The 13,208-nt window shown below is 38.5% G+C and overlaps 1 protein-coding gene across 1 annotated transcript in view; it reads right to left on the reverse strand.

Annotated features, from left to right (window-relative positions):
* LOC139145999 (uncharacterized) overlaps positions 1-13,090 on the reverse strand; it is an 86,824-nt gene extending 73,734 nt beyond the window's left edge. Inside the window, exons 1-7 of the mRNA XM_070717447.1 lie at positions 12,852-13,090; positions 12,332-12,428; positions 10,888-10,927; positions 10,543-10,729; positions 10,340-10,446; positions 876-958; positions 74-132 (exon numbers count right to left, since the gene is read on the reverse strand). Of these exons, the coding sequence (XP_070573548.1) occupies positions 74-132; positions 876-958; positions 10,340-10,372 (175 nt within the window). The 5' untranslated portion in view covers positions 10,373-10,446; positions 10,543-10,729; positions 10,888-10,927; positions 12,332-12,428; positions 12,852-13,090. The remainder of the gene's footprint in view (positions 1-73; positions 133-875; positions 959-10,339; positions 10,447-10,542; positions 10,730-10,887; positions 10,928-12,331; positions 12,429-12,851) is intronic.
* Between the last annotated feature and the right edge of the window lie 118 nt (positions 13,091-13,208).

The raw sequence follows: 13,208 nt of genomic DNA on the forward strand, positions 1-13,208 counted from the left end.
TCTTCGTTAAGCAGAATATTGCATCTAATAACGTAAACTCGCAAGTCACAGAAATTATTCATAATGAACTCACCAGTCTCTTCTACAAAGGGATTGTCACTTGGAGTTCTTTGATTGGGGTCATCTTTGGATCTAGAGTTGAAAGAGGAGTCGCATTAGGAATACATGAAAGCTCAATGAATCAATACATTGAAATAGCGCGCCCTCATAAGCGTCGCTCGGCCATTGAAGTGACTACGGGCTTTGCTTTGTCAACTTTGCTGCTTCAGTTTCAGATGAGATAAAGATTTCACAAAGAGAGGTCGGATGAAGTAGCCAACTGACGATGTCCCTGTGACACGCATATCTGGTCTGTGAAAGATTTACAAGATTTGGTGGACAAACACGTACAACACACAAGTGCAATGAATTTTCATATGTGTTAATGTCCGTCTGCCGATGGCAACTGTTTCCACAGAGTTTGTCTTTTTCTCATGTTTTGATCAATCGCATGCAAGCGTATGTTATAAAACGTGTAGTCTGGATGCTGCGTACATAGCCGTACAGATATGACATAAACTGCATCGTGTTCTATTAAAGATACAATCAATGGAACAAAGTATCACGAAATTGTAATAATCGCTTTCAATGTAACTTGCTTACTGAAATGTCAGACCAGGTTGATGCACAATTCACTGGCTTTGCTCAGCTCTGATTCTGTATTAGCTAACTTGTTTCGGGAAAAATAAGAATAGACCTTGGGGAAAATCTCAACGTGACACACATTTCAGTCAGGAAAGTTGGACCGGTGATGACATTAACCGTAATTGATTAGTTAGTTTGAAACTTTAGAAGTTGAAGGTAGGTCAGTGTATATAATCATACAGTGGACTCACCGCTGTCGGTTGTTCTTTGGTATGAAATGCTCCTCAACATTGATAGTGTGTGGTATTTCAAGGGAATCGTCGTACAAAATACTCTGAAATTAATGATAATATTAGTGATTCTAAAACACAGCTGCTGTGATGTACAACAGCAAACACATTCTTCAAGTATTCTGTCGAACCAATCAAAGGATTTATAAATTCCACCTTCATCGAAGTTCATGAATAATAGTATACTATGGTAGCATGATCTACGAAATTTCTTCAGGTATTCATTATAGGTCTATCGTATGTCGTATCCAATGTTTTCAACAGCACGAAAACAGTGTAAGGCATCATCTCGCAAGAGCCAGCCATTTTATCATTTGTTCTTGTCTGGTTATTGTTATATGGAGAGAGCCCTCTCTGGTCAAACTGCCAATATCGCAGCCCGCCACATCACCACACTGTGTGAGTGCCAAATAAGTTCAGTTCAATTGCCCGAACACATAATTTTATCAGGTTTCACACGAGATTGCGATTTGAATGCAAAAATATGAAGTTTTTCATGTTGACAGCAACGTTGTCCAACTTGAACCTCCATAGGGGGAGGGACGGCTTGCGGGTAATTTCACCAGATCACCAGTTATTGTGTCTTCAAGTTATCGCACAATATGGCATGGAATACTCGCATTGTTAACATGAACCTTATTCCAATACTTTTGATCTACCTATATTTTTATTGTTTCCGAATGTATCTGTTTCACCGACACTTCATCAAAAATACACAGAAAGCTGCTACAATATTTCAATTAAAAATTAACTTAGCTAACTTATTTCGACCCCCTTGATATGAACAGATATATGTTTGTGTGTGGGTAAGCCTTCAGTCAGCCATGACTAAAGCAATGTACAATAAGTGCCTGCTCTGTTAGCCGTCAGAAATAACAAGTATTATTATACACCTGTGTCTGTAGCCTATAGAGTTTCGTCGTACAGTAAGTTTCGGTATCAGAGGACGCGGAGTCCAATAACTTTGACGCGGAGTATAATAACTTTTGATGTTATTGGACGCTATTTGACCTTAGAACTCAAAACACCTTTACGTCAGCGCGGGGAAAAAGGAGAGATGATTTTGAATTTTTAACAAAAAATATGCTTCTAAACATTCAGTACTTCACAACGTTACTAGTGGTGAATCAAAACCCTGTGAATTAGAGTGAAATTATGCTGATGACCTACAATTTCTATCACACGCACTTCGCTGCGCGGGTTTGAAATTTCGTTCTGTGCGCTTAGCGGACGCGCTGAACGCGTTCTCAGTAAGCTCGCGATCGCTCAGTGCAGTGCGGGAGGGGCATCCAAAAACCGCTTCAATTTTGACTTTTTCGCGGCACAATTATACAGTTCTCCTACGCATTTCACATCTGACAAAGCCTGGAATGTGCATTTATCGTAAATACGCTTCGGTATTGTCCTCGACTCTACGCGTCTCGGACAATACCTCCGCTGCACGATGTACTCGGACATATAATTCCCGGTATTTTGTGAATAACCTTATATTAATTATGGACCAGATTGACTAACGTTCAAAATTCGCAAGAAATGCTTAGCTTTGCTGTTAAAGAGGCAGCGTACGGTGACAAACGTGCTGCAAATTTATCAAAAGAGCTCAACATTTAATCGATTTGCCAATCACTGGAGGGAAAGAGTGTGTGGAGCACAATTTATTTACGCACTTGGAATGCCTGATGGCACTTTGATATCGAACACGAAAGAACATGTCTTTTTACTACGTCTCCATGTTTGTGTTCATGTTCTATAGATATCTTTTCGTCTCCTACAATGCTTGTCGGTGTTTTTGAAAACTGACCGAATCTTTGTTTTTGTATCGAAGCTGATCTGACGTGGGAGTTAGTTGTACACGCATGACTGGAAAAGTAAATTGAAACTATTGTCGCGTGTTCGAACTTATTTTTATGAAATGGTTGTTCCAACACGTTTCGTCCTTAAAATTGATTAATTCCGACAGTGAGACACATTTTTGGAATACTTATTTAACAATGGTATAGAGTGCAAAGCTAACTATGTGATCATGATGAGTTTAAAGTGTAAAATATACCTAAATGCTGTCAGTGTTACTGATATGAGAAGTCATAGAAAAAGTGGATTCTCTGTGATGGGATTGAAACCAAGACTGTTGTCGCGGCTTTCGAGGATCGTCGTTTGAGTTATCCTTCTCCAGGACGACTTTTTTTCGTCAAGATCATGTACGTCTTGACTTGAAATATTCTGACAGCACCTTAAAAGATATGCAGTACAGATAACGCAATTTCTTTGTGAAGGAATCAATAGTAATTGATCAAAACACTGCGAAGGAAGGTACAAATATATCACATCAACTCGAATATAATATATCAATGTTGGTGAGATGCGATAGTTTTAACGCTTCACGCATGCGCCGTTAACCGTTGGAAGCTGGATCTCTGTGTAAAGTAAGGCTACATATTAACAAATTCAAAACTTTGCCAAGACGTTCTATCATGTGTTCTAACATGTATATGCTAGTATCAGTATATCTTCCCACACCAATCAAATGATATTTTCCCCTTTTTAATGTTGATCACCCATGTTTACGATAAATGCACATTCCAGGCTTTGTCTAACGAGACATTGCGTAGGAGAAAGTAGTACGCATCACCGCTGCAGGAAAATAGGCTGTTTTCATCTGACATCGAATTTATGTATGGAGGTATGGCGTGATATCTACGTCTCTGATTTCAATACAAGGGGTTTCATACCAGAAAAACATAAATTATAGCAATGTTGTCGTTGTAAAAATTTAAAATTTAACGATCAGCAACTGTAATTAGTGCCTCCGTCTCTTGTGGGGGCTCGTTTTAAAGCACTTAGAGTAGGAACATTTTCAGCATCTCCGAAAATCAAAAATTTTATTTTTCTATGGAGTTAACACAGGGTTATAGCAGCCATACTGAACTTCAAATACAGGTAAATGTAAGGTAATTTGTTTCTCTTGTACCGTAGTACCAAACTTTGCAAGGTAACCCATGAGTTTTTTTCTTGATTTAAAGGAGATTGTTGAAAGTTTTATTGAGGGAAGTTTGAGATAAAGTTTTTTCGAGGCGCATACTATCTTGAACGTAGTTAAAAAAGCTTTATTTTAGCTTGAAATGATTGAAGTAAATTTTATGTTGTCTGTCGAATATTTGCGAGTGTAATGCAATCCAAGAGTACGGATATTTGAAGATGAAATTTCTCATTTCCTTATGAGATTAAGGTAATAATTTATGTCGGTAAATAGCCATTTACGGATCATTCACTGCAAGAGGGGACCACAAGGCTTATTTTTAATCTATCGTCACTGATACCAAAGATGACACTGACGGCTTTTGATATATACTGCTTTCTGTGTCGCTTATATTGGTGAAGATTAATTCTACGGATCGATGCTTCTGAAACACTACATGACGTCGATCACAAGCTTCCTATACATCACTGACTACAATGGTATTGTGTTGTTCGCAAGGACAACCTTGCTTTTTACCCCACAAAGAGAAAACAAAGGGCTACTGTTAAGAAGACGGTCTAAGCCCGTAGAATTTTGACCTATTTAGCGTGCCTTTACAGTGAAATCAGGTTGACTTCTATTAACCTATCCTTCACCCCGCATCTGTCTGTTCGTCGGCGTGAAAATGTATCACCCACACTGTGTACCGAAATCAGAGGTGTCATTGAGTGTTACAAGAAAGTCAGCATTCGTCGCATTACCCAGTCAGATGGATCTGCGAAATCAGACAAGTGTTTTGTGACGTACAAACATTTTTGTTCTCTCAGTATCAGCATTTTCTTTTATCGTTTTAAAAGTGAATGGGTATAAACGATTGTTTGTTTTTGTGCCGATAACGACTTTGCGTGGGAGAGAATTGTATGGTTGAAAATGTCCTGGAAGAACTCGGCCTTTCAATTCTCGAACTGAAATTTATGAATTCACTGTTGGCCAACGTTTCATTAGTTGAAACCTGAACAAAAAGGAAACCAAAATAATTTAGTTTTATTGTGTGTTTTGGCAAGTACATGGTGATATACCGCCAGGACCAGGTGTTCGGAACCTACCACCTATGATAACAAATGTGCTAGGTGATGCGTGACATCTTAACAGAAAGCCTTGTCAGTGAAATAGGTCACGATGCGTGCAGTGGGAATCAGCTTTGATACACCGAGTTTGACGACAACAGCATGAACACCTCGTTGACTTCTGTTATCATTGCTCATTGTCATTACGTGTGGCCACCACTCATCATCATCATCGTCGTCGTCGATCGTCGTCTTGTTAGTTTTATGAAAATCAGCGCAGTTGATTTCAATTTCTGCATGGGGCACACAAAATTGCGTGATTCTATGGCAGTTATCTCATAAAAGTGTATTGCCTCAATAAATCAATTGTAACGAAGACACTCTAATGAATCGAAGTGGTATCTTGTGTCTCAATTTTGAACACAGGGTGCTAATTGTCAGCTCTCATTTACAATCCTTGGCAGGGTCTGTTTTGTCTTTATACAAGCAGAATTTCTGACTGTATCAAGTAGGCTAACTCAACAGTAAAGCGGCCACGGCAGTATTCATATTCTAGGGTCATGAGAGCAATACTTCGAGCCAAATCTTAAAGTTCGTATAAAGTCTTTGTCAGGTAGCACTAATACTATGTGTAATAAATTGCTGAGGAAATACATGTAGTAGTAAAACACTGCATCGGTTGCCGCGTCTCTTAGGTACACAGGTTTTTTCCCTAACACTTCACAGAACCTTCATTCTGACTATTAAAAACCGAAAAATTGATAGGCCATCGCGATCGGGCGGAGAGGGACGAAGGAGAAAGCAGGTGCATATAATTAAAACTCGATTTTGAAGGATACTTGGTGCGTGACGAAATGACCATCCGTGTTCTTTCTTCATCATTTTCAGTATATACGTAGAAAGTTAAGGGTCTCACTGTTACATTGATAATTGTTCACGAGCAAGCAGAGTTCGAACACTTTGGAAAACTTTTGGTATCAATTGGACAGTTGACAAAAACAGTACAGTATTATAGAATATGCCAAAATCGATTAATGAAGGAACAAGACAAGACAAGACAACAGGTCGACTCCTGACAGGTGTTGCGACTACAGGGAGAGGAACGGATGTCTTACAGGACTCTCCTAAGCAACTTTGAAATCGCAAATTAACATTTAATTGGGATCAAGAGGGTAAATTTATCGCAATGATATTAAGGTGATTTATATTAGTAAACGTAAATTTCCTTCTTCTGCATTTGTCATTGATTTGACAAGGCTGCTTTTACGTGATTGACGTATCTGAAAAAGTCGATTGCATTGGCTGCTGTGCCATGTGGTCTAACAATGGCTGCTACGCCATGTGGTCTAACAGTGGCTGCTGCGCCATGTGGTCTAACAGTGGCTGCTGTGCCATGTGGTCTAACAGTGGCTGCTGTGCCATGTGGTCTAACAGTGGCTGCTGTGCCATGTGGTCTAACAGTGGCTGCTACGCCATGTGGTCTAACAGTGGCTGCTGTGCCATGTGGTCTAACAGTGGCTGCTACGCCATGTGGTCTAACAGTGGCTGCTACGCCATGTGGTCTAACAGTGGCTGCTGTGCCATGTGGTCTAACAGTGGCTGCTACGCCATGTGGTCTAACAGTGGCTGCTACGCCATGTGGTCTAACAGTGGCTGCTACGCCATGTGGTCTAACAGTGGCTGCTACGCCATGTGGTCTAACAGTGGCTGCTGTGCCATGTGGTCTAACAGTGGCTGCTGTGCCATGTAATCTAACAGTGGCTGCTACGCCATGTGGTCTACCAGTGGCTGCTGTGCCATGTGGTCTAACAGTGGCTGCTGTGTCATGTGTCTAACTGTGGCTGCTACGCCATGTGGTCTAACAGTGGCTGCTGTCCCATGTGGTCTAACAGTGGCTGCTGTGCCATGTGGTCTAACAGTGGCTGCTGTACCATGTGGTCTAACAGTGGCTGCTGTACCATGTGGTCTAACAGTGGCTGTTACGCCATGTGGTCTAACAGTGGCTGCTGTGCCATGTGGTCTTAACAGTGGCTGCTGTGTCATGTGGTCTAACTGTGGCTGCTACGCCATGTGGTCTAACTGTGGCTGCTGTGCCATGTGGTCTTACAGTGGCTGCTGTGTCATGTGGTCTAACAGTGGCTGCTGTGCCATGTGGTCTAACAGTGGCTGCTGTGCCATGTGGTCTTACAGTGGCTGCTGTGTCATGTGGTCTAACTGTGGCTGCTACGCCATGTGGTCTAACAGTGGCTGCTACGCCATGTGGTCTAACAGTGGCTGCTGTGCCATGTGGTCTAACAGTGGCTGCTGTGCCATGTGGTCTAACAGTGGCTGCTACGCCATGTGGTCTAACAGTGGCTGCTACGCCATGTGGTCTAACAGTGGCTGCTGCGCCATGTGGTCTAACAGTGGCTGCTGTGCAAGGTGGTCTAACATTGTCAGGCGGTGGTTTAATCAAGCGGACGGTGGGCTCCTCACAGAAATAAATGGCTTGTCTACCGGAACGACAAGTACACAGCTACAAGTGCATCTGCGTCGAGGAATGACGTAGTGCAAGTACACTAGTCGTACTGTTTATCATTTTTCGTCTCACACTTGGGCCAAAGAAAAAAAAATTGTGCTGTTCCTATTTTTGCCTTAACCTTTTAAAGCTACGTAAACACTAAAGTAAACAAACGAAAGAAAAAACCCCGTAAAATCACGCGTTCGTGACCTGGCATTTGATTTTTGCTTGAACGAGGATGTCTTCTATGTTTTTATTCCTTTTATATGTATGATACATTTCTATGGAAATGTTGTGGCCAGTGTTTGATCGCCCTGAACCCCTGAAAAGGACATATTTAAAAATATAAATATTTTGGAAAAATACCCCTGCCAACCTACCTCCCCTATTTTTGAAAACCATGTTATCGGAACAGCACAATTTATTTCTTTATTTTTTTGGCCTTAAAGATCTAACAAGCTTTGACTCTAATTTCAGCAATCATGAAGAAATATGATAGATGGGTCTGAAAGTATTACACAGAAATAGATGCATTTCTCCAAAAGTGTGAAGAGGCACTGTAGGTCATTGCCACGTGTTTTACATTTATGTGGTACGGTACATTCTTTAGCTCTGACAATGATAAAGACATATTTTACACATCGATACTTTGGAAACGCTAGATGCGATATACCGTGTACTGTTCTATCACAAACTACTGCCGTAACCATGGCAGTGTTTGCAAGGTGACGCTTTGTTTTGTCACTTCACAACAAGACAACAAAGAGCTATTGTCAGGTGACCTGACTCTAATCGAAAAGAATGTGATCGTCTTCGACGTGGGTGACAATGAACTGCTTAGTTGACTCCTATTATTTTCAAGGTTCGTGAATAACGGCGGTATTCACTCATCGTTCGACCTTGAACTAGTCAATGCTAGGCTATAAGTGGGTTACTGGGTTCTAATAGTTGTGGAAATACTTCGAACGTCCAACTGAATATAAATGTGTATTGCCTTTCACTAAATATATTAAGATATGTCTTTTTATATGGGACGTAGAGATTCCTGAACTAAATAAATGATAAATAAAATGAATAAATAAATAAAGAAACTTGACTCTGTAGAGTTACTGATGTGACGTGTTCAGCAATAATGTAGTGTTACTGATGTGACGTGTTCAGCAATGAAGACTATTTTCAAAATCTGGAGAGCGAAATATAATCTGAACGTTTTTCTGGGTGAAAACGTTTCACACACAATTGATCTACCACTGAAACTCAAAGATTTTGTAGTTTTTTTCGAGAATGTAAAGCCTCGTACAGCAATATGGAATATATCTGCGCAATTTTACCAAAGTGTTTGGTTTCAGTGCCATATTTGTGTCTTTAACGCCAGTACCTTCTTTTTATCAGTAGCCTACTGGCATTTGAAAAACAGCTGAGAATGAGCGATCGTTTAATTGTCTGCAAATCAATGCTTCGCGTAGGAGTCAGATGGATAAAAAAGCAAGAAAAATCATGTCGAGACGTTTTAGCAGTTCAACCTCAAACAAAGAGAGAACCAAACTCTGCAGGTTTATTGCCTGCATTGTCACCAAGCCCAGGTGTTCATCCAGTCAAGGCGATGCCTATCACGATAAAATGTGCTACGTGATTCGTGACGTATGTCAATAAGTGTGTCGGCGAAATTGGTCGCGATATGTGCAGTCGCGATCGTCAATGTACCAGACAGACAGAAGTTTACCTGTAGGATTAAACACTTTGACATCAATACGATGATAAAATTCATCCTTTGTCTGCTGTTTCCATTGGTTACTGCCATATGTATATTAGGTCGCCATGTTTGTGTTAAAATCAATTAAATTCTTTTTTATGAGTGTACTGTTGAAACTTGCTTTAATTTTTGAACAAAACACACAAGAACAAGAATAGTAATAACAACAGCACAACAATAAAACCTTGGAGTTTTTTATTGCGTCGAGGGGATTGAGGTCCACCGTGTAACGTCGTGCCAGACCAGAAACTCGAACAAATCTAAAAACTCTCGTCAGATGGGACATATGTGAAAAGCAATTTCGCTGAATCTTAAACAATAATTATTTCCATGGCTGGCATTTCTCAGTTTCTTCGATGGCTGGTAATTTTCATTGTTGCCATACAGTTCGAGTATATCCAAATTAATAATGTTTTCGTTCCACATAACACTGCCACAACACTCAACGAATATTTTGCTTTAACCATTTGGATGATAACATCGTAATTTTCATCGAAAACAAACTGTGAGATTTTCATTTTCATCGACGAACTGCTAATAAATTTGATTTGTCTTCACTTTCAAGATACATAGCATTCACTACGTGGTCACGGTTTAGAATTACAATTAAAATATTTATCATTACTGGAGGTTAATAGTGTAGAGGTGATGAGATCTAAAGATGATAAGATCTTAAGATGCCAAATCATTCTCAAGGCCAGTCTTAGACTAGCCATCGTTTTATGAATTGATTTTCAGTTTAAATTTACGATGGATAAAAGTTTTGATGTATTGACTTTGAATATGACTCGCGTTACTTTTGAGTAACGAATTCATTACAAAGACATTCATTAATTTTTATATGCCCTGCAAGTTGTAACCTGAAATTATTTGAAGGCGTAGAAAATTAATAATATTGGTAAATTTAGTCTACGGTCCCGTACAGAATAATTCACCATAATTGGTTAGTATTCAGAAGAAAATATGGGTGTATCGTAAATGCGACTAAGCTCCGCCCTACCCTTTCAAAGGGGACGGGGCGGGGTACAATGAATCTCCCTTATAATTTAGTAAAATAATCTGATATTTTGTCAAAGATACAAGTATTTTCTAGGACAACTACACAACAGAACCTCTTTCAAGATTACATGCCATCACTGGGACACTTACCTTTTGATGCGAAGCGTCGGCGCATTCAGCCATATGTCCTTGAACTTTCTTTTCGTACTGAAGTCCACTTGAAGCCCTATTGACGGTGTATGTTGCTTCATGTTGTCCTGTAGAAACGATGAAATTTTAATTTCAGCCTTTACGAACAGTCTTTAATTTAGAAATGTAAAATACATAATAGATTGCACTAAAAGTAAACGAACCTTGATGTCCCGTTTCGTTCACACGATAGGACCAGGGTGCACCTTTTGCCAGTGTAGTTTCAGTTGAATGTAATTTTGCAGACAGCGTTCCGATGAGTAGTTTCTTCAGAACAACAATCTCCGTTTGTCTTCTTTATCATAGAATACAGACACTATCTCACCATGCTTTGTTATTACAAATGAAAACCTAAAATGTGAAACATATCATATAGCATCAGTTAAGGATAAAGAAAATCACTGCATCAAAGCTATAGTGGACAAGTACTACCACGACTTACTGATAAATATAAAATCAATCCACACCATGAGAACTGTATGGACAGTAATAAGAAAATGTCAACTAACCAGCGAGAAAAATCGGCGTCCTTGTAGGCAGCTGATGCGTCTAGATATAATGAAATAAAAAAAAAGTTCATTTAAACGATTCAAATATACTTCAATGTTAAAACATTTTCTTTGCATCATTACAATGATTAGTTAACTGACGCTATCACAAAACAGCACAGGATTAGAATGTATGTATGTATGTATGTATGTATGTATGTATGTATGTATGTATGTATGTATGTATGTATGTATGTATGTATGTATGTATGTATGTATGTATGTATGTATGCATGCATGCATGTATGTATGTATGTATGTATGTATGTATGTATGTATGTATGTATGTATGTATGTATTGTATGGTATGTGTGTATGTATGTATGTATGTATGTATGTATGTTTGTATGTATGTATGTATGTATGTATGTATGTATGTATGTATGTATGTATGTATGTAAGTATGTTTCGGTCTGTCTTTCGTCGATACGTGAATTCGTCTGTTCATCCACTGATCACCATAATTATCCTCTCTCTCTCTCTTCCTCTCTATCTCTCTCTCTCTCTCTCTCTCTCTCTCTCTCTCTCCTCTCTCTCTCTCTCGTCCACCCATGTATCACTGTCATCATCGCAATAATTGTCATATATATATATATATATATATATATATATATATATGACAATTATTGCGATGATATATATATATATATATATATATATATATATATATATATATATATATATATATATATATATATATATATCACCGGAGATCAGCGTAAGGATCAACCATGTACCAGCTGATTGTAATTGTCGGGTCAAGTCTACATGACCCTTGAAAGGTAACTGTCAAGTAAAAGGCGTGGTTTACAAGGCCAAATTATCAACAGAGGAGAACGCAGAGAGGGTTTACATTGGCCTCACTGATAACATCTTCAAGACGCGCTACACTAACCTCATACGATTGTTCCGTAACGAGAGATACAAAAGCAATACCGAGTTGTCAAAGTTTATGTGGAACTTAAAAGTAATGACCAAGTCTTTGACATTTCGTGGTCAATCATTGACAAAGCATCAAGCTACAAATCTACACTGAGAAATCTACACTGTTAAACAAACGCTCTGAGTTGGTTTCAAAATGTCGCCACCAAAACAAATATTATTTATCAAATTCTAACACCACCTACAAATAGGATGGTTCGTCCAAATCATATATGTAAGAGTGTGGAGCTAGAAGTCATATATATATATATATATATATATATATATATATATATATATATATATATATATATATATATATATATATATATTATATATATATATATATATTATTATTGTATTATATTATATTATATTATATTATATTATATTATATTATATTATATTATATTATATTATATTATATTATATTATATTATATTATATTATATTATATTATATTACATTCCCAACCCCACATTACCTCTATCCTGAGTACTCGATAACTGATACACAACGTCATCTACAGTAACCAGACAGTGCAAACCTTCGGTGTTGCTTTCGATCAGTTCAATATGAATCTGAAATGTAAAATTAATTTGATATAGGAAGGAATATAAATTCCTGCATTCCTTGATATACATGTAGTATTGTAATCATGGGGATATGAGATAGGTAATATGGGATACTTAATCCTTGGAAAGGTACAGTCTCCCTGTTACTGCTATAGCTGATAAAGATACAATAATTTCATAATATAATATTGTCCAATGAAAATGGGGCCATGAATCATGTTGTCTTACTTAATATGGTTACTGACGGAAATAATGCCATTCTTAATGAAGTAAGCCGGCACTCTGTCATTTCAAAATGATGGAACCTGTCACCTAAAATCAGAAGTCTATGCACTATGTTAAATGTCGCCATCTGACCGAATATAAAATAATTTCAGCCATATCTGTACCGATTGTAATACGAATAAACTAGATGCGATTATGACATACCTCTGCACTGGTATCAATGATTCCAGCATTGTGTAGTTCTGTGTACGCTTGGTATTCGTAGGAATAAATCACGCCTGGTCTGAACTCCACCAGACTATTGCAGACATGGACGCTGGTTAGAAAGACACAGAACACACGAAATTGCGCCTTCATCCACATTTTAGTACTTAAACATGTTGTGCGATGCAAAGTTGATTCAGCTCTGTCACTGCCTTTTAAAACGGATGTTTTAAGCGACAACAGTGAACAGAGACGAAAGATTAATCGGCGTAGTAAAATGTGCTGTCATTCACGTTAGTGAGTGGGCGGACACCAGTTCTTGGCGGAGGTGTACATTTTACATCTTCGCTACTCAAG

This window comes from Ptychodera flava, chromosome 12 (genome assembly GCF_041260155.1).
Source record: "Ptychodera flava strain L36383 chromosome 12, AS_Pfla_20210202, whole genome shotgun sequence".
NCBI lineage: Eukaryota > Metazoa > Hemichordata > Enteropneusta > Ptychoderidae > Ptychodera > Ptychodera flava.